The following is a 21,428-nucleotide window of genomic DNA, read 5'->3' on the forward strand; positions in this document are numbered from 1 at the left end:
TAGATAGAGGACTGATTGACACACTGTTTTCATAGAATAAAGAGAGTCTTTTCAACTCGGAAATTCCGAGTAATACTTTTTAATTCAGACTAGGTATTCACTATTCAGAGTACCTTTTATCGCAAAGTATTTGTATTTAAAAAAAGTATTTTGAAAATACCTATTTCGTATTTTGTATTTTAAATATAAATTCAAAAACTATTTTGTATTTTGCATTTGAAATAGTATATCAAGGAAGTATTTGCATTTTGTATTTAAATACTTTTTATAAAGTATTTTTCACATCTCTGGCGGTCATATCTGTCGTAATAAACGCGTTTTGTTAGAGAGTGAACCTAGTACTAATATTTATTCTGTGCTTATAGCGAACGAGTAAGATCGTAACATGTTCTATACAACTTATACAAGTATGTAAAAAGTCCTTCATTAGATTTACTGTTGTTTTATACCAGCTGATTTATTAAAGTTTAAAAAAACTCACTAGTGAGCAGATATCCGTCGTCGCACACACACTGGTATCCCTTGTCGGTGTCCGCGGGTTCGCAGCGGGCGTGGTCGCCGCAAGGACGGAGGTCGCATGCGGCGATGCATTGCGGCCCGTAGCGGCCGCGCGAGCACGTGCACGTTGTCGCGTCCCAGGATGACTCGCATTTGCTCTAAACAAGTTAAAACAGGCTAGAAATTGCAAAGGAGTGCGAGATATCCGAGATGAAGTGGTAGTTAAGAGAGGGCATAATCATTATAAATCTCTATAGATAGAATCTATATCTATGTAATAAATGATGTCTCAAATTGTATGTAAATGTAATATGATGGAATTACCTATGGGTGATTTATGGGATCACCCGATATTTTAAGATATTAGTACTCGTATTTAGGTACCCTAATACATTTAACTGTATATTTATTGATATCAATACTCACATAAGGCGGACAGATAGACAGCATACAGTCCGCTCTAGATTGACACCCATCTTTCACGTTCTCTATCGTAGTGGGCCGATTGAGTAAGTTTTGATTTGTTCCCACTCTTACGTCCTGAAATAAAATTAAGCCCCAATGAACACTAAAATACACAATAATCGTTGTGAATTTCATTCAATGGTCCAAAATTGTTATATGAGGAAAACCCACAATATGCGAAATTTTGTCATAATTACGTAATTGAAAAATTTTGGGTCCAAACTTGCCAAAAGTGTCTTCAAAATGTTATTCTATGAATGGATATGGGTGACCCTGACCACCCCTTAGTTAGTGACATCTTACCTGTATACAGCCCTCAAAGTAGCCAACGTCCGAAGCCAACAACCCGGCCGTGCTGTCCGGTCCGCCAATCAGGATCTTCCCAACATACTGTCCTTGAACCTTATTGGCCAGCATCGGGAGCAGCGCGGTCCTGAGCCCATAGTCTATGGTGACGGAGATGTCCGTGCCGAGCCATTTCACCTCGACGCGGTGCCAGTTCCCATCAGCTAGGGTTGTCGTTGGAAGGAACATCGTTTCGCCGTTGTATGAGTAGTGGAGGAGGCCGGATTTCAACTGTGAAAGATACAATCTTGTTTATTTTAAACCTTACCTGAAGTCTCACCTGCGGTTATACGATGGACGGAGTTATTCATATGATTCTATAAAATTGATCATATATCATTAGGTATGTCATTGAAACAATTTAGTTAAGCAGAGACCAGTCAAAAACACAGCTAGAAAAGTTTCGTTAGAACCCTCTAACTGTTACATCAACAGTAAAAAAAAACCGTTATAATATTTTTTGTCCTAGTAAAGTAGAAAATAAAAGAGGTAATATCTATTTTTTGAGGAGAATTGATCATTGATTTGGGTATTGTAGCCACTCTATTTCTCTAAAAGAGTACACTCACGCTAAGAAACACCGAGCTGTTCTGTCCCACTTGTATGGACATGAGAAACGCGTCCTGCTGCCTGGTCCGTAGCGACAGCGCGTTGAGCCACGGCAGCTGTATCGGCCGCAGCAGCGGGTTGAACGACAACATTCCATCGCCGCTGAACCGCCATGGTGGTGCCGTGGCTGGAGAAAAAAAACATTAAAAAATATACTCCGCGATGTCATAAAACATCTTAAAAAAGAAGTAAAAAGTTTAAAATAGTTTAAATGTCTTGTAAAAGTCTCTATCGAAAAGATTCTCGGAGAAAGAGAAGAAAAATAGTATTTTATGCAACCGTTGTTTAAGAGAGGTCAAAAAAGGCGAGTGGCGTGAGTAACAATTTGAGGTGAAGCCGAAAATTGTTAATAAAGACGCCACGAGTATTTTTTGACTCAGTTAAACAACGTTGCATACAATACTTTTTCTACGACCAAGCACTTACTTTGAAATAAAATTGTAAATGTTACTAATAATTTTTAATTCAAGAAGTAGCAAAAATGGAGGGTACGGGCGGGAAAAGAATGAATGAATGAATGAAATTTAAAAAAACCATGTCTATGGTTCACTTATTTGTCAGAGATGACGTTTAAAATAAGGTTGGCAACACTGTATTTCATTCACTATTTTTTAAGTGGTCATTACACGAAGTATCGTAAAATCGCCAAAAAGATACTACGTGTATGCACAAATTCTTTTTTGGGGAATAGACTAAAGACTTGTCTTGACAACTATAAGGTAGGGTTTAAAAGGTGTGTGCACGACCCTTTAAATGACAAATAAAAGTACGGGAGTAGAAAAAAGCTGTTACACTTACTCTCGGAGCAGTCCTTGCCCGTGTGGCCCTCGGTGCACTCGCAGAGGTACGTGTCCCAGAGGTCCCGGCACACGCCGTCGCTGTGACACGGCCCGTTGTCGCAGTGGGAGCGTTTCTGCGAGCAGCCCGCGATGGTGCCGTTGTCTGCCACGAAACTGTAACATTGGCAATAAAACATTAGAAAATTCAAACTGAATGTGATTCGTAAAGGTGATATAGCTGGTCAACCAAATCTTGTCAGTAAAAAAAGGCGCGAAATTCAAATTTTCTATGGGACGATATCCCTTCCCGCCTACATTTTTCAAATTTGCCGCCTTTTTCTACTGTCAAGATCTGGTTGACCAAGTATAGTTTAAAAAGTTTTTGCTTTAAATAATTCGAAGAGTTTTTCCAGGAGTGACTTCTATGTAAATATATCGTTAAATGAACAACTGTTTCATTGTTGTAATCTTGAACGTGGCAGTGGCGGGGTGGGTGTTAAAGAGTTTTTACACGACTGCCCAAAAATTAAATGTATTTCCAGAATTGTCTTTGCTATGTCCTTGTAGAAATGATGGCATAAGGTAAATCTAATCTCCCAGCTCAAATCCGAACTATTGTCTTTACCTGTTAAGATCAATAAATCGGTGATCGATGTGGAAATCCGTGATGCACCCAACGAAGTCTTTATTCTTCACTTGGAAACTGCTGGGAATGTTCGGTAGCCCGCCAACTTGCAGCGGCCCAGTTAAATCCAGGAATCTAGACAAGAAAAATACATAAGTATAAATTATTTGCGTACGAACTTATTTGGAGTTACCTAACTTACAAATTACATACATAGGAAGTGACATCGATGGTAAATCTTCCAATCATCAAGTAAGTAAGTATATTCTTTATTGCACCGATAATTTATATATTTTACGTATCGTGTTTTACGTGTGTAAGTTTAATTGCCAAGAACAAGACGATAATCTTTAAATTAAAATAACTTAATATACAGGAAAAATATTAAGAATGAAATGACAGAGATATCTGTAATCGTACCTATGACAAGTCTCCGTAGGTATGTCGCAGCGTGGAGGTAGTATCTTGGTGGTCTGGTTTGCACATGCGTATTTGATGTCAAAGTCCGCTGCTCCGGCGAGGGATAAGTCCTTGTCGCAGTCGTCCAGTATTAAAGTTGCTGTCTGTTGACAATAGTTATAAGTTATTATGTGATCATCGATCGCTTGTTACCGAAATAAAGAACTAGGTTATATAAAAATTGACTGCAGAGGCCTGTGATGCTCTCAGTTTGTCTTACTTCTAATGGTTAAGATTGGACACTTCTGAAATAAACAAATAGGTTGGTTCTCGGTATGATTACGATACGGGCTGCATTGTCTCGCTCACACGATGTCGTCAGCCACCTCCCCGGCCACGGTCACCTCAGCCTTCCCCCCGCCGAGAGCGTACGTGAAGCGTACACCCGCCCCGCCAGCGCGACCCGCGCCGCTATTGATAACCTCTAGCGAGCTGACCTGTCGTGTTGCTCGCTGTACTCACCCTGTTGAAGTAGTCCACCTCGACAGTGTGCCACATGCCGTCAGCCACGTCCCCGGTCACGGTCACCTCAGCCTTCCCCCCGCCGAGAGCGAAAGTGAAGCGTACACCCGCCCCGCCAGCGCGACCCGAGCCGCTATTGATAACCTCTAGCGAGCTGACCTGTCGTGTCGCTCGCTGTACTCACCCTGTTGAAGTAGTCCACCTCGACAGTGTGCCACATGCCGTCAGCCACCTCCCCGGCCACGGTCACCTCAGCCTTCCCCCCGCCGAGAGCGAAAGTGAAGCGTACACCCGCCCCGCCAGCGCGACCCGCGCCGCTATTGATAACCTCTAGCGAGCTGACCTGTCGTGTTGCTCGCTGTACTCACCCTGTTGAAGTAGTCCACCTCGACAGTGTGCCACATGCCGTCAGCCACCTCCCTGGCCACGGTCACCTCAGTCTTCCCCCCGCCGAGAGCGAACGTGAAGCGTACACCCGCCCCGCCAGCGCGACCCGCGCCGCTATTGATAAGCTCGAGGGCGATGAAGTCGTGTCGCTCGTTGTATCGGCCGTTATACAGGAGCAGCCCGGATGTGCCTTGTGTTGCGAATCTGAAGAAATTGACGTGTTAACATAAGGTAAGATAAAGACGTCTCTAAAGACGACTTACGTAAAATTTATTACCGTAAAAAGTTGGTAACGCGGCAATTTTTCATAAAACGGTTTCAACGGTTAGGCCAGCGACATAATTGATCATTGGGATACTATGTAAGGATATAAATTAAGTCCCCTTTTCAATCCAAATGCAACATCTTGAAGCGAGACCGAAGTATAAGTTGCGTTTTAAGCAGGGGTTTGGAAAATCTTATGGTCAACGAAAAGTATGACAGAAAAGACAAATGCCCCTAAACGTGGTTACTTACTTCAGTTTCAAATGTACTCGATGCCGCCGCTTCAGCCCCGGGAACGTCAAGAACGACGACTGCGGGAAGCTCCGAGCCCTCAGTTCGCACATGGCCGTCGTATAGGCTGCATCGATACTGCAGCCTTGGCAGAGGATGCCGCCTTCTCGCTTGGGCACACATTGCGAGCCGCCGCGGCAGACGGTGCCATCGCCGCTTAGGTCGCAGGAGGCTTTGGTTAGGATCGTCTCGCAGTTAACGCCTGGGGAATATTGGAGAACTTAATAGTTGGTCTTTTAACGATATACTGTGACCAACACTGTGAGTGGGAGTTGTCTTAAGGCTTCGTCACACAGGCGCGTTTTCCAGGCGGGGCGTGTGCGGGGCGCGCCGCTTTTACATTTAAAACGCTCACGCCCCGCCAGGAAAACGCGCCTGTGTACGGAACCTTTAGTCAGGTACCTATTGGGTTATAAATATTTAATAAGTGTACTCGTTGCCATGGTGTTGCCTTATACATAACATTACAAAATTAAGCTTTAAGTGGTTAAGGTATCAAAAGTGTTTGACCAGAGGCGGTCCATAGTTATAGCCAAGAACCGAAAGTAATAAATAAATGAATAAAAAAATCCACCTAATTTTTAATTGTTTAATTTGTATAGCTCAAACTAGTAAAACATATAAGATAGCTTACCAGTGAAACCAGGAGCGCAAACGCAAGTGTATCCACCCTCGCGTCGAATGCATGTTCCGTTGTTGGTACACGGCGATGAGTAGCACAGGTCCACTTCCGTGTCGCACATGTAATGTTCTCGCGATCCTATAATAAATATGAGTTTTAGTTTATACTTCACAGGTTATCATTATTACTAGGTACTGTGTAAAAATTGATCAGAATGAGAACCACAGTCGTGTACTATGATTAGGTACATACTTTACGTGAGCAAGTTGTTTTTGAATTGAACTCATTAATTTCAGACATCTAAGACCAAATCATGGTATTCAGCACTAAAAAGCGATATCCGATACTCTTCGGCAAAAAACCAGCGGCCGCGACATGATCACTTTAAAGCAAAAAGCCAGTAGTGGCGCGAGCGTAGCTGATGCTCTCTCAGCGTATGGCCAGTCTTCTGCATGCACTCTACCATATCGTCAGTCAGAGTAACGCAGGCGCAACAAGGAGAGCACGTGCCTTGCTCCTTGAACACGGCGGATTATGTAAGTGCCTGCAGTTCCTAAAAACTCGAGCCGGGCGTGTACAGACGGAGACGTATACTGCATACGCATCGGGTGTGGCCTGATCTGAGTTGAGAGTTACCTGTGAACCCATGCGGGCATTGACACGTGAACGTGGTGACGGGGTAGATGGGCCGGAACAGCACCGAGTCGCTGGCGATGAAGCCGGACGCGTTGCCGAACTTGAGCACCGTTAGGCACTCCTCGTAGTTCAGGCACGGCTCGTGGACGCATACGTTGTCGTCGAATGGCAGAACCTGAATTAAACAAGCAACAACGGTTGCACTCCGGGAGTGCTGATAGAAGTGAAAACTCACCTCACTATGTTACCGACGCCCGGTAACACGATACATACGTTTAGAGTCTGTGCGGGAAGAGAAGAGTTGTGGAATGTATTGGGCCCCATACATTCCACGACTCTTCTCTTTCCGCACTCGGAGACTAGCGGAGGTATACTATTTATTTATTATATATTATTATCATTCTCAAATAAGATCACACTTTTTCATTGACATGTTTATTTACATACTGCCATGACAACGTCAAATTATTTGAACATAGGTAAAGAGTCTTGAAAAGGAGTCCGCAACATAAATGTCAAATAACATTGAGTATTTCTTTATTGATTTAAATGCCATATAAATTATGAGTGGCCACCTTACGGGGCTTACGCTGTCTCGAGTTTATCATTTTTTCCCCACCTCCAAAAGTGCCCAGCGCCGCTAAAGAAGTTTTCACTTCAAAAATGTGAAACGAACGTGAGTATGTCATGGTGAAATTCGCGCCACCTATTTTCGTTTCGATTTGAACCTTTTGTTACGGTATGTTGTCATGTTTCTCTTAGGCTTCGTTAAAAATGAATTAGCTCGGCACTGTTTGCGTCTGAGTGGAACGCACTCGCACACGCAAGCTCGGAGCGTATATTCGTGTTGGAGAACTTGGGAGACATTAAGTGTAAGGCCTGAGTGGACGCTCGAGTTGGGCGTGCAGCGGGGCGGGTCGTGCAGTGGGGCGGGGCGTGCGGCTTGCATGTTAAACAAATGCAAACGTATAGAAGCGGCCTTAGTGCACGCTGCTCAAATCACTTGTGAGCCCGACGCCACGCTGCACGCCCCGCCGAACGCTCCGCTCCGAGCGTCCACTCAGGCCTTACACTAAGACGGCGGTGTCGAAGCGTCTCGCTGGGCTATAGATAATACAAAATTTACTGGCATGCGATACTTACTTGTACAGTGGCGAGTCTGGCGAGCGTACTGCGGTGAAGATACACGCGCTCGCGCAGGTGCGTGGGCGAGTAGTGTGGACTGTGTCCGTCCAGAGCGATTTCGGCGTGTGGCCGCCGCGCAGAGAATGACACATTTAGGATGTTGCCATGCACGTCTGTGTCGTCCTGCGAAATGGAAGCAAAGTTTTACACTAGAAGCAGTATTAACTTGAAGCGTTTTTCTAAATCTTTCTACCCATGTAACATGCTTTTGTGTCCTTCCTGTATGCGAAGCGTGTGATTGTTTTCTGTGGGACAAGGTATTTAAGAAAAAAATTGCGAAGAAATGCTTGTTTGCCCTAACCTGAATTGAGACTATGAGACTTTTTAATCAAATCAATATTTTCTAAATATTTTTGCCATTAAAAAAAGAAATACTAAACCGGGTAAAGTAGTGCGCCATACGCTTTGTAGTACCTGAGGGCCTATCGCGAACCACTTTCGACGTGTTGCCTCTCTGTCGCACTTGTAAACTCGTACGTAAGTGTGACTCCCCGCCACGGACAACACGTCGAACGTGGTTCACGGTAGGCCCTCAGGATTGTCAAACGTAAGCGCTTGACAACGTAATAGTTCCCTGGTACTGGTAATTAACAGGGCCATGTAGTGCCATACATTTCAGCTACCAAATGTATACCTCTACAATAAATTGCACTTTAGGCATCTTAGTAAGGTCTATCTTTTACCCATCTAAAGCTTTAAGTTTATTTATGTTTTTACTCATCTAAGGCTTTTTCTCTCACCTGTATACTGAACACGTAGATGTTCTCCTTAGGGCAGGGTATGATGGCCGCCAAGCCGTCTATGAAGAAGCCGAGCAGCGGCGACAGGAAGCGCTCGGCCGTCATGTCGTTGAGACGGATCGTTATAGAGTTGAATAGCATCTCTTCAGTGACTAGACGGACGGAGAGCTGCATCATTGCTTTTATTTCGTTTACGCCGTCTGAGAAAATATTATAAAATATAAATAATAAATAAATATACAGTATGTAACTGAACGAAAAGCAATTACTCAAACCCGTTAATGTTTAGGTCATACTAAGCAACTTTTACTATAGGACCAACCCCGAGATCGCAAAAAAAAAAAATTTCACTCCCATAGGAAATTTCAACATCAGACCAGCAAAATGTATGACACATCCAAAATTTATTTCGCGCTTTCGGGGTTGGTCCCATAGTAAAAGTTGCTCAGTATGTCCTAAACATTAACGGGTTTGAGTAACTGCTTTTCGTTCTGTTACATACTGTATATAATATTAATATTACGTGTTGGTAACATTGGTATTAAATTGTTTGTTTTCTATTTACCTAGAGTCTTTAACCTCGTGCCGCCACCATACAAAATTATAGCCAAGGAAGTTAGAATCTTGTTGTATTTTCAATTAGGTTGAATTTAATTAAACTTAGATACGCGATTAAGTCCCGTTGTATAATTTAATAATGTGTAAAAATCTTGAAAGTTTAAATCAGTGAATTTAATTTGTCCGACAATTTTATAAGACAAATGAAATGTTACCTACTTTGTTTTTAATTAAGGTTGACATTCCATCGAAACTGATCAGTGTACATCCTAATGTACATTGGGCGACACGAGATTAATAGTACATTATTGTCGAGGTTCGGAAGTAGCTACTTGCAGGCTGAGGATTCGTTTTAAACGGACGACCTTGGGAGTCCGTTTAATTGAATCCGAAGCCAGCAAGTAGCCTTCCAGCCGAGTCATATACAGGGTGGAAAGATAAGTCGGGCCCTGGAGGGAAACTACCTTAAATCCTTAAGCTGGCTCATTTTACTTAAAGGAGACATTCCTTTATTTTTAAAAAGAAACAAAACTGCATTCAAAGATTATCTAAAACTCGCTTGCCCCGCCCGGGACTCGAACCAACTAAAAATTCCAAAAAATAAAAACTCGCAATTTTATTCTACTAGTCGATACAGTTAATGTTAATGATAACATTTCTCCAAGAAACATTAGGTCTTACACTCGTCTGTCGTACAAAATATCCATAAAATCTAATATTTAGTACTCAAGATTTTTTTAGATAAGCCAAATTGAAGAAAAAAAGAAAAATACTTTGAATGCAGTTTTGTTTCTTTTTAAAAATAAAGGAATGTCTCCTTCAAGTAAAATGAGCCAGCTTAAGGATTTAAGGTAGTTTCCCTCCAGGGCCCGACTTATCTTTCCACCCTGTATAGTGCTTTTCTCAAAAATGGTGCAAGAAATAGAAATATTTTACAGAAGCAACGTTCTAATTTTCACAGAAAAAAGTAAAACCATTAAAAAGATTTGCTTGCCGTCTTAAAAAAATAAAAAACCGGCCAAGTGCGAGTCGGACTCGCGCACGGAGAGTTCCGCACCATCAACAAAAAATAGAGCAAAACAAGCAAAAAACGGTCACCCATCCAAGTACTGACCCCGCCCGACGTTGCTTAACTTCGGTCAAAAATCACGTTTGTTGTATGGGAGCCCCACTTAAATCTTTATTTTATTCTGTTTTTAGCATTTGTTGTTATAGCAGCAACAGAAATACATCATCTGTGATAATTTCAACTGTCTAGCTATCACGGTTCGTGAGATACAGCCTGGTGACAGACGGACGGACGGACAGCGGAGTCTTAGTAATAGCCCTGTTTTTACCGTTTGGGTACGGAACCCTAAAAAGAAGTGTATTTTTTCCGAAAATACGCCAACGTATTTGAGACACATAAATAGTCGCGGTACCAACATTATAATAATAAGTGCTGATTATCTGTTTGGCTGTTTAATGGACCTATGCCTTCATTTGATATGGCCATTTAAAGTTTTAAAAATTTTGGAACTCGTTAAATAATGGAATTTGTATGTATGGAAACATTGCAGTCCCGAAATCGAGACTGCAATGTTTTTAACTTTTAAATTTTTTGAATGACCATAAACTACGCACTTCGCGACCTATTTTTTAACCGGCAACGTCGACTTTCCCGTCCATTTTTGAGAAAAATATGTTAGTAAATCCTACCGACTGCGCCATGCTTTAGATTAAAACATTAAATATTATACATTGTTTACTATAATTAAGAAATGTTTCTTGGAAGCTTGCATGATGTCAGAAGTAGGTATATAAATGCCAGTCTAAAGATTGAACGTACCCGTAACAGATATTTCCATCGTAGCCAGTTTGGGCACATTGGTGTTGAGTTGAGGTGATAGCGTCATGGAGCCAGTGGTTTCGTTCAACAATACCAGGTTTGCGTTGTTGCCAGATAATATCCGATATTGGAGCTGTAACAAAAAGTTTAAAATTATGTTACTATGGGGTGGTGGCATTAGATTATTACTTTTCTATTCGAATGTGAGCTTGAAATCAAATAATAAGTATGATGCAATGCATAATCTACCCTACCTTAAGAGCCAACAGGAGTGGTCATTTCTCCATACAAACGTACTCGACTGTTTCCTCCGTGGGTTTTGAAGCTAGAGCAATGATTTTTTTAACACAGATTAATATTGTTAATATCTGTGTCGGACCGTTTTGCTTTTTTTGATATTTTTGTTTTTTAAGGCGCTAGAGCCCTTCAAAAATGGCCAAAATGGCCTAATTGACTATGCCGCAATGAGAGGCGCGCTATTCAAAACTTATATCAATTAGCCAAAAAAGCAAAACGGTCCGACACAGATAATGTCATAATCATTTAGATTTCCAAATTTGGTTACGATTGGTTAAGTTTTGGAGGAGGAAACAGTCGAGTACGAAACCTCGATTTTTGAGATTTTTACGCAGGATTTTCGCCTTGTCCTTATCGCACTAGTTTTAGGAGCCGCTTCCGTTAGCGAGACGGGTATATTTACCTAAAATATTTAAATCTCAGCTCCTGTTGGTTCTTAATAATTTCAACAAATTACGTAAGGAATTAGATCATTAAGGGTTTATTTCGGAAATTTCTTTGACAAATGTCAGTACAAACGTTTGTATGTATGTATGTATGTATTTATAAACTCTTTATGTACAAAACACAAATAAATGTTTGTTTCTTACTTTGTCAGTAACATCCGCATCATATGCCGGCACTCTACCAAACGGTCCCACAGGAAAACAGTCCTTATAGTTATTGAAAATGATCTGAAAATCCTTCATCACAGGCGCATTATCATTCACATCCGTGACTAGTATCTCCACTCTGACGTCATTCCACAGCGGCGGGCTGGCCGCTCGTAGGATGAGCTCATATTTCTTGCGGGGGCTCTCGTAGTCTAAGTCCACCATTGTGACTAGTTCTGCTTTATCAGAGCCTTGGCGGGTTTCGAGAGAGAAGCTGCTGGAGTCGTCGCCACCTGAAAATATAAGTTATTGAAGACTTCCATTTAACCTCACTTCACTCCGATGCGCTATTGGGTCAGCGAAGTAATTGTTGGCAAATTTAGGAGTTAGTTAACAAGGTAGCAAAATTATATCACGTTGACATCAGAATCTCGAGTCGCTGAATATACGAATATAGTATCAATTTAAATTATGTCGAGAATATAAGATATAAATCTTATAGTATAATCACGTTGACATCAGAATCATAGATTAGTATATGTTATATCAGAATCTCGAGTCGGTGAATAATACGGATATAGTTTCAATTTAAATTATGTCGAGAATATAAGATATAATTTATGAAAATAAAAGTAATAGTCTCCTGTTACCTTTAATAGAATAATGCACTACAGCATTAGGTCCTTCGTCAGGATCTCGCGCATATATTTCGCCCACCGTAGTTCCGATAGGGCTATTCTCTGCCACGTAAAACGTGAGGCAGTCGCTCTCGAACACGGGCGGCGAGTCGTTTATGTCCTCCACTTTTATGTGGACGATTACCTGTAGGAAAACAAACATACGTAAAAATCGGCCAAGTGCGAGTCGGACTCGCGCACGGAGGGTTCCGCACCATCAACAAAAAATAGAGCAAAACAAGCAAAAAAACGGTCACCCATCCAAGTACTGACCCCGCCCGACGTTGCTTAACTTCGGTCAAAAATCACGTTTGTTGTATGGGAGCCCCACTTAAATCTTTATTTTATTCTGTTTTTAGTATTTGTTGTTATAGCGGCAACGGAAATACATCATCTGTGAAAATTTCAACTGTCTAGCTATCACGGTTCGCGAGATACAGCCTGGTGACAGACGGACGGACGGACAGCGGAGTCTTAGTAATAGGGTCCTGCTTTTACCCTTTGGGTACGGAACCCTAAAAAACGGCAACTATCTCTCTATTACAACGAGGTAAGGTCTATAAATCAGCGAATTACATACCGTTGAGCTTTGCGGCGGTGTGCCGCCATCTATCGCCAGCGCTTTCAAATCGTACGTGGCCACCGACTCTCTGTCCAGAGCCTTGTTCGTGCGGATGACCCCCGAGGCCGGGTCGACCACAAATGAGCCTTCCTCCCTGTCTTTAGGGTCCAATTCGTAATGCACGCGCCCGTTCAAGCCGACGTCGGCATCTGTTGCTGCTACTTGTGTTACTGAAGTTCCTGGAATAAAATAAAAAGGTGAATTAATATTTTCGTTTTTCACCTAATATGTAAAGCCAAGGTGACGGGAAGCACACCGCAATGCGTTTAATCTATCTATCTATCGAATACCTTTAAACGAGCAATTCTTGTTTATTTATTTATTTATATATATGTATATATATTTCGGGGATCTCGGAAACGGCTCTAACGGTTTCGATGAAATTTGCTATATGGGGGTTTTCGGGGGCGAAAAATCGATCTAGCTAGCTATCTTATCTCTGGGAAAACGCGCATTTTCGAGTTTTTATATGTTTTCCGAGCGAAGCTCGGTTACCCAGATATTAGGGTATTATACTGCATTTAAAATAAATTATGTCACACCATGCATGAAATAAAGCACCAGATGATTATTAGAAAAACATAGATAGCAGTTATTTTTAAACACAAGTTCTATGTAATAAATCGGATAGAAATATAAAAAGTAGGTGAGTTGACCGTGACTTTACGATGTAATGTTTCATATAAATTCCATATTAGCAAATCGTTTAGACATTTCTAAAAAAGAAACTGATTTGACTAGTAGGAAAATACCCTATTGCGACGCCAAACTTGCTTGCTTGGCGCCAAGCCGCGCCGACCGCTCATATCCACAATTCAACAATTCATATATAGAATATAGATAGATGCACTATTGCACTCAAGTTACTAACAACTTTGTTACTTAATGATAACTTTGTTTTCCGCTTACTGCTCCTACACTAGCTACTTTAAATTAGGAATTAGTTTATTAAGGTAGGGCACTCAAAGTCTCTTAACACATTGCGTATTATTACTGTTGTAAATGACTGTTTGTTGCCTAAATAAATTAAACAAAAAAAAAATCAAAGTTTAGAAGATTTGAATTGTTATTAGGGAACGTTATGCAGGCAAACGTACCAACTAAAGCGTCTTCCATGATGCTGGCTGTATACAGCTGCTGCATGAACACGGGCTCGTTGTCGTTTACGTCCACGACGGATATTTCTACATCCGTCGTGTCCGACAGGGACGGCACGCCTCCGTCGCGCGCTGTTACCGTTAGTAAGTAGCCTGAAACCAAAGTGAAAAGTAAAGCTTTGGATTCCTCCGAAAACGGTGCCGTCATATTACGGCCGCTATATAGCGTTGACTGACGTCATAGAACGTTGTCTATGTAAACAAGATGGCGCGGTTTCCTAGACGGCGTTACGTTACGTTGATTGTCAACGTAACGTAAGATGACGGCCGTCATGACGGTGTCGATAGTTTCGTGAACGTTTTATTAGATAGCGGTGACGCCATTTTAAATAAATGACACGAGATTTGAATAAATGATTCCGTACTACGATTATTTTCCTCTTCTGATGATATTTCATCCTCCAAGTAAATTATAGATGATCAAGCAAATCGTGTCAGTAGGAAAAGGCGCGAAATCCAAGTTTTCTATGGGACGTTATCCCATCGCGCTTACATTTTTCAAATTTGCCGCTTTGACCTTGATGGATGACGGTGTGTTATGACGCCGTGGTGCTTTCCACATGTCGCCACCGTAAAGACGGCCGTCTTTTGCGGCCGCTATATGACGGCCGTCATATGACGGCACCGTTTTCGGAGGAATCCAAAGCTTTAGGAATTTGCTAAGTTTGTTGCACAGTCAGCTGCAGAGATAGTTGACCCGCCCGCGAATAAATGTTTATGCAGGGGGCGTCAGTTTTCTCTGCAGCTGACTGTACATGATGAGGTTGAAGCACAGGACGCACTGCGACCACCAGGACAATTTCTCAGAAAAATGTGTGGCACTATAAAATCACACAAAATCCAGTTTATAGAATTTCCAAGAATCATAAATGTCTTTGTCTAAATGTAAATTTTCGGTAATTTTAAAATAGTCGTTACTAAATCGTGAAGAAGCCGTGACAAGTTACGGTTCAACAATCTGTAGCTAGCACACGCAGACCGCAGATTCTAAATGTCTATACTCTATCTATATACCTGACCATAGAGAAAAAATACATAGATTGCTCACTCCATACATCAGTTTTGGTACCAAAAAGACTATTTTATTCGGTGTCCACACCTAGCATCGAGTAGCGGAATTGCTCAACAACATAATACTTTCCGGTCGGTGCTACATCTATTGTCAATTAGCAGTACTGATAATTCCGCTACTCGATGCTAGATGTCGACACTGAAAATAATAGAACTGATGTATGGAGTGAGCACCCTTGTCTTACTACCTATATTTCTCTATCACCTGACACTGAATTGTATCTCTATATATTCATCTGTCTCATAAACCTGTTATTTATGGCACTAACTCTTTGACTCTTGGATACCCTATACATCTCTAAGGATAATTTGATTAACTACTATATATTGTAATCTTTTAGTTATGATGACACTTAGAGACATTTACATCTCTAAATAATTTTAGATTATAGTTTTTGTATCTTTGTGTTTTTTTTTTTCAATACTATTGTTATAGCGTTTTTTGTAATTCGACATTTAGAGACTTTATACATCTCTATGTAATACTTTAGTTTGATCTGATATTTGCGGCTTAGTTGTATTTTATAATTGTTGATGTGTGTTTTTTTGCTGTATGTAAATTCCATGTTGACGTGTAAAAGTGCCCTTGTGGCCTATTTGCTGAATAAATGTTGATGAGATCTCTTGGTGATGATGATGAGACTAACCGCTCATGGACTCCCTGTCCAGCAGCTTGTTAGTGGTGATGGCGCCAGTCTGCGAGTTGATGGCGAACTCCTGCTCGTGGTGCGTCACGGCCTCGTTTGAGATCTCCGAGCTCAGGCTGTACGACACCTGTGCGTTCACGCCCACGTCGCTGTCGGTCGCGGACACGTCCAGCACTGTCGTGCCGACTGGGGCGTCTTTCGAACACCTGAGGTGGAAAAACCTGTTATAGGTATATGGCACTAACCGCTCATGGACTCCCTGTCCAGCAGCTTGTTAGTGTTGATGGCGCCAGTCTGCGAGTTGATGACGAACTCCTGCTCGTGGTGCGTCACGGCCTCGTTTGAGATCTCGGAGCTCAGGCTGTACGACACCTGTGCGTTCACGCCCACATCGCTGTCGGTCGCCGACACGACCAGCACTGTCGTGCCGACTAGGGCGTCTTCGAACACCTGAGGTGGAAAAACCTGTTATAGGTATATGGCACTAACCGCTCATGGACTCCCTGTCCAGCAGCTTGTTAGTGTTGATGGCGCCAGTCTGCGAGTTGATGACGAACTCCTGCTCGTGGTGCGTCACGGCCTCGTTTGAGATCTCGGAGCTCAGGCTGTACGACACCTGTGCGTTCACGCCCACATCGCTGTCGGTCGCCGACACGACCAGCACTGTCGTGCCGACTAGGGCGTCTTCGAACACCTGAGGTGGAAAAACCTGTTATATATGGCACTAACCGCTCATAGACTCCCTGTCCAGCAGCTTGTTAGTGGTGATGGCGCCAGTCTGCGAGTTGATGACGAATTCCTGCTCGTGGTGGGTCACGGCCTCGTTGGAAATCTCCGAGCTCAGGCTGTACGACACCTGTGCATTCACGCCCACGTCGCTGTCGGTCGCCGACACGACCAGCACTGTCGTGCCGACTGGGGCGTCTTCGAACACCTGAGGGGGAAAAATAATAAGTACTTTTGAACACCTCACCCGCTTAGCAACTTCTGCTGCTGACTGTACAACAACAACATTAACCTTTTCGACGCCGTGTCAAACACAAAAGCTGTCACTCAGACGCCACGTCATTGAAGTGTCAAAACTGAAATTGAACTTTATGCATATGCACGTAGGTCTATGTTGCTCTGTGGTCTGTGACCGATTAATCGGTCTTTGGCGTTGAACCTACGGTGCGCATATATCGGTCATTGGCGTCCAAAAGGCTAAGAAAACATTATAATTTGATGCGACTTGAAAACCGACCTGGAACAGTGTTATAGTTAGAGTTTCGTACGGGTGGTATTCCACCTGTCCAATATGTTTGTCCAATCTCATGGCGTCTCACTCTCTCTCTCTCAAGAAAAATGTGAGACAAAAAACACATAGGACAAAGAAATTGGACAGGTGGAATACCACCCTTGGACGTTCTAGTGCTTGTCACTGCCTCAGCATATGTCATTCATTAGCAATATAGGTGACACAAGGGGTAGGTAACAAACAAAATATTGTAAAAATTTTGACCTACGATAAAAGGTTCCTCATCGCCGTACATCTTGAAATAATAACGATCGTTCACACAGTTGACAGTTCATAAGCCTTATTGCAGAGACATAAGGTTCAACTTGACAGCTTTGAGAAAAACTAAAGACCGAAGAATTCATTATACATACCGAGGCGGTATACGGTGCATTTTCAAACACAGGCGCGTAGTTATTAGCATCAGTAATGTTGATGTGGACCATGGCAGTGTCGGATCTGCCCCCGTTGTCAGTGGCAGTCACTGTGAGGACGTATCTCCGCTCCTGCTTGAAGTCCAACGGTTGAGCTACTGTGATAAGGCCGCGTCCGTTTTGAGAGGTTATGGCGAAGCGGCCGCGAGTGTTGCCACCCGTGATCTCGTAGTGTAGCCTGAAAATAAAATTATAACTTAGAATAATACATATTTTTATTGCTCAGTGGTTCAACGGAATGGACCATTTTTACACATATTTATTATATTAACATTAACGTTGCTGTAGGTTATTTACTGTCACGATTATTGTCTTGAAAAAAACGTGTATACCTATAATTGGAAGGCTGCCGAGAATAAGTCGCCGACTCGCCGTTGATACCAAAATGCAAACGAAGGCGTGATTGCGAATGTTCTATGCGAAAATATTTGGAGAGTGAGCTGCTGTGGAGCCAAAACCGTCCATGGTGAATGGAAATGTCACGAGCACATAAATACCCTTTTCACCTCAGCAGCTCGAACAAGGGTACTTTGCTACTTAAAAACAGTGAGCAAAATAAGACAAAATGAGCAAAAAGCGATTTTGCTCACTCAGTGAGCAAAATGCGATTTTGCTCACTGTTTTTAAGTAACAAAGTACCCTTGTTTGAGCTGCTGAGGTGAAAACTTAATTGTTGGTATATCTTAAGAAAACATGAGTGAATAAGTAAGTGATGAAGAAGGAATAAATTTTTCGGGTTCTCTAATATGTTCTCACTGCTGAGGTGAAAAGTTTTGTGAACTACACGAGATCAAAGTTATTTACATCTCGTGCGCTTTTGAGTCCCTTACTACGCTCAAGATTCTAAATTAGATTATAGGATCTTTCGCTTGCACGGGACTCAAAATAAGCACTCAAAGAAATATCAAACTTTGATCTCTTGTTGTACAAATACGAACTATTGCAACTTAGATCAACTTTACCTGTTGTCCTCATCAGCGTCCGTAGCGGTGACCGTCACGACTGGCGTTCCTGGAGGCTCGTCTTCAGCCAGTTGCACGTCGTACTGGGCTGGTGAGAACACTGGGTCGTTATCGTTGACATCCTGGACCACCACCACCACTGAAGCGGTGGCGGAGCGTGGTGGTGTGCCGCCGTCGGTAGCCGTTACCTAAAAATACCATTAATTTTACCTGCATATTGTTCAATGGATACTGGTAAAAATGCATTCATTTAAAAGTAGAATACCTAATTATTCTAATCCAAATCGTTATTTTGTAGACAGTAATAATTGAATGTTAGGTTTGACAAACACAAGGATAATAAAACAAGTAACAACGGTTGCACTCCGGGAGTGCCGATAGAAGTGAAAACTCACCTCACTATGTTACCGACGCCCGGTAACACGATACATACGTTTAGCGGAGGTATTCTATTTATTTATTATATATTATTATCATTCTCAAATAAGACCACACTTTTTCATTGACATGTTTATTTACATACTGCCATGACAACGTCAAATTATTTGAACATAGGTAAAGAGTCTTGAAAAGGAGTCCGCAACATAAATGTCAAATAACATTGAGTTTTTCTTTATTGATTTAAATGCCATTTCAATTATGAGTGGCCACCTTCGGGGCTTACGGTCACGTGATCGCCTTACGCTGTCTCGAGTTTATCATTTTTTCCCCACCTCAAAAAGTGCCCAGCGCCGCTAAAGAAGTTTTCACTTCAAAAATAAATCTAGTCGTAGGTATGATAGATTACTCTTTAGGAAATTCTTTCTTTCTTCTTAATTAATTAACTCATCTGTAGATTTATATGGAAATATAGATTCATGTATTTGTGACTTACTTGCAGCTGATACTTGGATTGCACCTCCCTGTCCAACAGTCCGTTGGTGTACACCCAGCCAGAGCGCGGGTCTATGGTGATAGGTATCTCGGCGCGCCCGAACTCTTTGTCGATTAAAGTGTACGTCAATTCTGCGTTCACGCCTTCGTCTGCATCGTACGCTTGAACCTAGAATTATTACAGATTTTCAAAAGACGTCTTTACAACGAATATAAACATATTTAAATCACACGCTCAGAAACAATTATATAAAAAGCAGACAAGGCGGTTTCAAGGCAAGCAAGCAAATGCAGTTTGAAACCTATCCAAGAAAAACTTGCGACGACCACCAAAAAACATCACCAAAAAGGTTCTGGATATAGCTGTTGCAGCTCGGGGACCAGGTAGACCCCTGACAACCTGGATGGCAGTAGTAAGAAAAGACATGAAGAATGGAAATCTAAGACCTGAGACGACCCAGGACCGACCGGCCTGGCGACGCATGATTGGAAGGGCCGACCCCAAGGAAGTGAGAAGGAGCTAGGCAAAAGAAGATAAAAACAAAAATTTTAATACGAACCCAACCGCATAATAATGAACTAAGCCGTACAGAACAATATTCATGAGCTGTCAAATTTCAAAGTACGATTTTTAATGAGGCAAATGAGCAAACGAATCGCTAATTTGTGTTAAACATAACACATTTGCTATATACGGGCATAGCAATGTCTCCCTCACACACCGGAGCCGCATCAGTATAATGCCGGCTGTACACACTCGTCGAGAGACTCCGAGACGGGCGGAGAACAAGTGTACTGCTTCCTTCTCGGCTCGTGTCGCCTTTCTCCGGTTGGGTCAGAGCGGTGCCGAGACTCTCGGCGAGATGCTCTCGACGAATGTGTGCTGGCGTAAGATAACCGCGTAAGCTATCTAGACTGGTAGGGCCACCCCACATCTAGCGTCTTTCGAGCGTCGGCGTCTCGTCAGCGCTATGGAAAATGACGTTGAGTCGACGTTGCGGCGACGTCGCGTCGACGTTCGGCCATAGAGTTGTAGACGCCGACGCTCGAAAGACGCTAGATGTGGGGTGGCCCTTAAAGTAAGGCCGGTTAGACGTACCCTAACGATGCTATAGCCTGACGGGACGTTCTCGCTGACGGACTCCTGGAACAGCGACGTGTAGAAGCGCGGCGAGTTGTCGTTCACGTCCTTCACGTTCACGAGCAACTGCGTCGTGTTCGAGCGGGAGGGGCTGCCGCCGTCTGAAATATATTAGGAACCATAAGTATATTTTTCTCAAAAATAGACGGCAAAGTAGCGATGGGCGAGTCGAGTTATCTGATTCGAATAATTCGAATCAGCCTACAGATGAGTTAATTCGAATCAAGACTATGGGCAATTCGAATCAACTCGACCACTAGCTAACTCGGCGAACAACTCGCCGAGCCGAGTCAACGCTATCACACTGCTACTAAGGCCATTCAAAAATAAACCTTAATACTGTAGCCCGAAGGCTCTTTTTACAACAACTGCCGCTCGATTCGCCGTCTCAACTCGAGTTGGTACTATGACCATTCAAAAATAAACCTTAATTCCGTGACCCGAAGGTTCATTTTACAACAACTGCCGCTTGATTCGCCATTCCAAGTATCCCAACTCGAGTTCACTGCTAGTATGGCCATTCAAAAATAAACCTTAATTCCGTGCCCTGAAGGTTCTTTTTACAACAACTGCCGCGTAACTCGCCGTCTCAACTCGCTCCGCGCCTGTGCCTGTGACCTTGTCGCGAACCACGCGAATCGTCGAGTCGAGTCAACTCGATTTTCAATTCGAATCAGCGGCCGAATCAATTCGAATGATTCGAATTGAAAAAAAGTGGACTCGTCTCATCGCTACGGCAAAGTCGACGTTGCCGGTTAAAATATAGGTCGCGAAGTGCGTAGTTTATGGTCATTCAAAAAATTAAAAAGTTAAAAACATTGCAGTCTCGATTTCGGGACTGCAATGTTGCATACAAATTCCATTATTTAACGAGTTCCAAACTTTTTAAAACTTTAAATGGCCATATCAAATGAAGGCATAGGTC

At 42.6% G+C, this 21,428-nt stretch overlaps 1 protein-coding gene across 1 annotated transcript in view; it reads right to left on the reverse strand.

The window, feature by feature from the left end:
* Positions 1-21,428, reverse strand: part of LOC134650317 (protocadherin-like wing polarity protein stan) — a 73,303-nt gene that overhangs the window by 29,513 nt on the left and 22,362 nt on the right. The window contains exons 8-30 of the mRNA XM_063505278.1: positions 20,462-20,604; positions 19,364-19,531; positions 18,490-18,677; positions 17,468-17,705; positions 16,547-16,751; positions 14,040-14,192; positions 12,901-13,121; positions 12,294-12,465; positions 11,641-11,936; positions 10,754-10,886; positions 8,368-8,567; positions 7,586-7,750; positions 6,443-6,617; positions 5,819-5,944; positions 5,146-5,386; positions 4,611-4,833; positions 3,742-3,884; positions 3,322-3,456; positions 2,716-2,870; positions 1,878-2,044; positions 1,267-1,539; positions 925-1,038; positions 482-656 (exon numbers count right to left, since the gene is read on the reverse strand). Of these exons, the coding sequence (XP_063361348.1) occupies positions 482-656; positions 925-1,038; positions 1,267-1,539; positions 1,878-2,044; positions 2,716-2,870; positions 3,322-3,456; positions 3,742-3,884; positions 4,611-4,833; positions 5,146-5,386; positions 5,819-5,944; positions 6,443-6,617; positions 7,586-7,750; positions 8,368-8,567; positions 10,754-10,886; positions 11,641-11,936; positions 12,294-12,465; positions 12,901-13,121; positions 14,040-14,192; positions 16,547-16,751; positions 17,468-17,705; positions 18,490-18,677; positions 19,364-19,531; positions 20,462-20,604 (4,209 nt within the window). The remainder of the gene's footprint in view (positions 1-481; positions 657-924; positions 1,039-1,266; positions 1,540-1,877; positions 2,045-2,715; positions 2,871-3,321; positions 3,457-3,741; positions 3,885-4,610; positions 4,834-5,145; positions 5,387-5,818; positions 5,945-6,442; positions 6,618-7,585; positions 7,751-8,367; positions 8,568-10,753; positions 10,887-11,640; positions 11,937-12,293; positions 12,466-12,900; positions 13,122-14,039; positions 14,193-16,546; positions 16,752-17,467; positions 17,706-18,489; positions 18,678-19,363; positions 19,532-20,461; positions 20,605-21,428) is intronic.

Source organism: Cydia amplana, chromosome 8 (genome assembly GCF_948474715.1).
Source record: "Cydia amplana chromosome 8, ilCydAmpl1.1, whole genome shotgun sequence".
NCBI classification, from domain to species: Eukaryota; Metazoa; Arthropoda; class Insecta; order Lepidoptera; family Tortricidae; genus Cydia; species Cydia amplana.